Source organism: Alosa pseudoharengus, unplaced genomic scaffold (genome assembly GCF_046254945.1).
Source record: "Alosa pseudoharengus isolate Yale_2024_CS ecotype anadromous, Long Island Sound unplaced genomic scaffold, YU_APseudo_1.1 YU_APseudo_1.1_scf_24, whole genome shotgun sequence".
In the NCBI taxonomy this organism is placed as follows: Eukaryota; Metazoa; Chordata; class Actinopteri; order Clupeiformes; family Clupeidae; genus Alosa; species Alosa pseudoharengus.
The window spans coordinates 2770074-2773899 of NW_027468689.1; the positions used below are offsets into that span (position 1 = coordinate 2770074).

The 3826-nt window shown below is 51.1% G+C and overlaps 1 protein-coding gene across 2 annotated transcripts in view; it reads right to left on the minus strand.

The window, feature by feature from the left end:
• The window catches only part of nhej1 (nonhomologous end-joining factor 1), a 25071-nt gene extending 23247 nt beyond the window's left edge, over positions 1-1824 (minus strand). Inside the window, exons 1-3 of one of the 2 annotated variants that reach the window (XM_076302489.1) lie at positions 1759-1824; positions 1076-1297; positions 187-408 (exon numbers count right to left, since the gene is read on the minus strand). In XM_076302489.1, coding sequence (XP_076158604.1) covers positions 187-408; positions 1076-1261 — 408 coding nt within the window. In that variant the 5' untranslated portion in view covers positions 1262-1297; positions 1759-1824. Of the gene's footprint in view, positions 1-186; positions 409-1075; positions 1298-1407; positions 1427-1758 lie in introns of those variants that run through there. The other variant, XM_076302490.1, reaches the window with a different exon arrangement.
• Between the last annotated feature and the right edge of the window lie 2002 nt (positions 1825-3826).

The window sequence follows — 3826 nt, forward strand, 5'->3', positions numbered from 1 at the left end:
GTGTTCTGATAGGACAGTAGCTGTGATGTGTTTGTGGAGGAGATCTATCTGTGTTCTGATAGGACAGTAGCTGTGATGTGTTTGTGGAGGAGATCTATCTGTGTTCTGATAGGAGAATGTCAGCTGTAGTGTGATGGGAGACAGCTATGCTGTTTTGAGACAGTGCGGAGGCCGTTTGGACCGTACCACAGTAATAGGGGCAGGTCTGAGTCGGAACTCCCAGTGGAACGGCACCCCCGCCAGCTCGCTCTTGAGCCGGACCATGAGGCGGTCGTCATGGCGCAGGAGCGAGAGATGCGCCTCCACGCCGTCCTGGTGTCCAGGCTGACCAGAGAGACGAGGCTGCGCCACGCGCCGCAGGTGGGTAAAGAAGGCCTGGACGGATGCTCGTAGACGCTTATTCAGCTCCTGGGAGAGCGAGGGAGGGAGGAAAGAGGGAGAGAGAGGAAGAAAGATTGAAGAAGAGGGAGAAGGAGAAAGAGGGAGGAAGAGAGGGAGAGGGGAGGGAGAGGTGATATATGAATACACATTTTATTTTGTTGTTATTTTGTTATGTTATATACACATCATATTGCTTTGACAAAGTTGTAACTTTACAGTCATGCCAAGAAAAAGCCCATTGAATTGAATTGAGAGAGAGAGAGAGGGAGAGAGAGAGAGAAAGAGAGAAAGTATTACATTATTTTCAATCTTTTAAGCATGTTTCCATCTGTAATATTTAGCTATTGGCCTGCATGATGATTGTCAGGATTATGATGTCAGCTATGTGGTCAGTGACCACAGATCCTTGAGATGAGATCAAATTATCCTTTATCACACCACAACACGACAGGGACACAAGCAGTTCTCCTTAAAATCAGGGATTAGTTACACTTTTAAATGCCAGACATGATGTGAGACAAACAAAGATTGCAAAACTGCAGGATAGGAAGAGGGGGGCACAGAACAGTTGGAGATGAGGAGGAGTGGAGTTGGAGAAAGAATCTGGGTAAAAGAGCTTCTCTGTGTGAACTGAACGCTCTTGAGAGACGTTATTAGGGAATTTGGTGTGTGTGTGGGTGTGTGTGTCACACACCTGGGCTCTGTCTCCGATGGCCTCTGCCTGCATCTCCTCCTCCCATACACAGTTCAGGTCGCTCAGCAGGACCCGGTACTGTGTGTTCCCAAAACAAGCTTTGGCCAGGAACTCGCTGTCCTCCACCTGTACGGGCACCCAAGACTGCTCTGATACAGCCGCTTCGCCAAAGCCAGCGTCCTCCATATCAGCAGGGAGGAGTGAGTCACAGTAGACCTGATCCTGGAGAATGCGCACACGTTAAAAAGTTCTGCCGTGGAATTGGACAATAACCGATTTATACATGTGTACACTTTAACAACACCATTCCAGCGCGCTAGCAATGCTTGTACCGTGTTGCTGACATTCGGAGTAGCTACCGCCTACTACACTATTTAGTGGTGGCAGGTCGTTCAAGTTCAACCAAGTTATTTCGGCAATTCAGAAAACTCATCTTGAAGGAATGCATTCAGAAGCCACAAGGATCTGTAAAATTGTGTTTTGACTCTTTCGCACCGCGTAATGACCGTCTTTAGTCAGACTATGGGCTGTTTGGGGACTGGTCCCACGGTGAGAGGGGGTTTAAAGAATTCTGGGTAGACCAACTAAAACGTTATGACTTTGAAAAATAGAGAGCGCCGAATATCAGTGGTTTGGGTCTCATTTAACTAAAGTCTGAAAATGATAAGAACAAGAACACTCACCGATCAGGGGACCGTTCCGACTCTCGTACATGTCCGCCGTCCAAACAGGAACCACAGAAATCGTTCCGCTTCACCAAACTGCTTCTGGCAGGCAGCGGCTGAGCTGACAATGACCATAAATGCGCGTCCCAACATCAAATATTTTCCATCATAATACTTTTTGTTACAACCCGAGACGAGACTACAAGAATGGGTAAAGATTTGCGGCTTTTTAGGGCCCCGAGAGGGCTGTGAGGATCCCGCAAAGATCTGAATTACTGTCTGCAAACGGACCCTAGAGACCTGCCGCTGATCCCTGTGTCCAGCCAGCCATGGCGAAATACGCTGTAAAAATAGTATTAGACACAAAAACTGCTCTCTCTCTCTCTCTCACACACACACACACACACACAAAACGCTATCAAGTCCAAAAGCATGACTTATTATAGAAAATTATACTGAATAGAAAAAAAATGGCTCAGACACAACAATTATGCTCAGAACATTCATTTATTTCATTTTAATGGGTGGAAACGAGACTGACAGACTGATAAAGAACATAACAGTAGATAAAAAAAATAGTCTCATCTTGTCCTGTATGGTATTGCGTTGTGTGTTATCTGGGGTGGGATTGCTAGTTGCGGTACGGGGGCATTGCTCCCCTCCATGGTCTTCAGCTTGTCCCTTCCAGGTTTGGGTCGGTGCCCCCCAGAGCCTGTAAACGACGAGCTGGCTTCCTACAGGAAGGGGCCAGAGTGGGGCGGGCTGAAAGCAAGGCAGCTTCTGATTGGCTCAGGGTCCTTGACGAACAGCATGGACCTCAGACTGGGGATGCTTGCGGGGGCTCGCAGCCACATCTCGGCCGGGTCCTCCTCGCTCAGAGAGAACGAGTCAGCCAGACGCGCGGGGTGGGAGGGGGGGGCTGCTGTTACAGGCTGGGCAGGAGAATTCGACCAGGGCAGATTCTGTCGCCCCGGGGCAGATGTGCCAGGGGAAACATCCTCCGCTGGCTCTGTAGTACCCCCTGTCCCCTTAAGTTTGCCCCAGAAGGAGTCCGGGGGGCTGGAGGTGGCGGCCCAGAGAGGTCTGTCTGTCCTGGGCTAGTGTAGGGCGAAGTGCCCCTGCCGCTGGAGGTGGTGGGGAGTTTGCGCTCCTGCAGGCCGAGAGCAGAGGAGCGGAGCGGGGCTTCTCAGGGCTCAGAGACAGCAGGGAGTTCATGCCGCTCACCACCGCCGCCTCCTCCTCCTCCGTCCTCTCCCTCTCCGCACTCCTCCTCGGCGTTGGGACCTCGTCCGCAGGGAACAGAGACTCTCCGGGCCGGAGGAGGGGGGCGCGGGGGGCGCGGGGTGCAGGCATACCCCTCCTGCTCCTGTCCAAACATGACCCTGGGGCTGGGAGGAGAGGGGTGGGATGGTCAGTCTGTGGTTCCTCCGTCTCTTCAATAGCGGCCTTCATACGATTGGCTTTGAGCACGGCAGGAGCGGTGACCGGCACGAGGACTCAGGGGGGGCTCCTCCCCAGCCTGGGCAACAGAGGGAAGGGAAGTGAAGAGGGGAACACCTCCACCACGTCAACAGAACATTCAGCGTCCATAACATTCAGCGTCCATCACGTCAACAGAACATTCAGCGTCCATCACGTCAACAGAACATTCAGCGTCCATCAGGTCAACAGAACATTCAGCGTCCATCACGTCAACAGAACATTCAGCGTCCACCAGGTCAACAGAACATTCAGCATCCATCACGTCAACAGAACATTCAGCATCCATCAGTACTGAGAGAGATCTGCTCGCTCTGGGTAGAGCATCTCTCTCTCTCTCTCTCTCTCTCTCAAACACACTTTGTATTACTGTGTTCATACAATTTACATATACATAGGGGCATCCTTGGACTAGACTAGACCAAGACCAGACATGTGCTAGAAGAGGACTAAACCAAGACTAGGCATGTGCTAAAACAGGACTAGACCCAGACCAGACATGTGCTAGAACCAGACATGTGCTAGAACAGGACTAGATCAGAAGTGCTAGAACAGGACTAGATCAGAAACAGAGTTGTGCTACATCAGGTCCAAACACAGCTGTGGT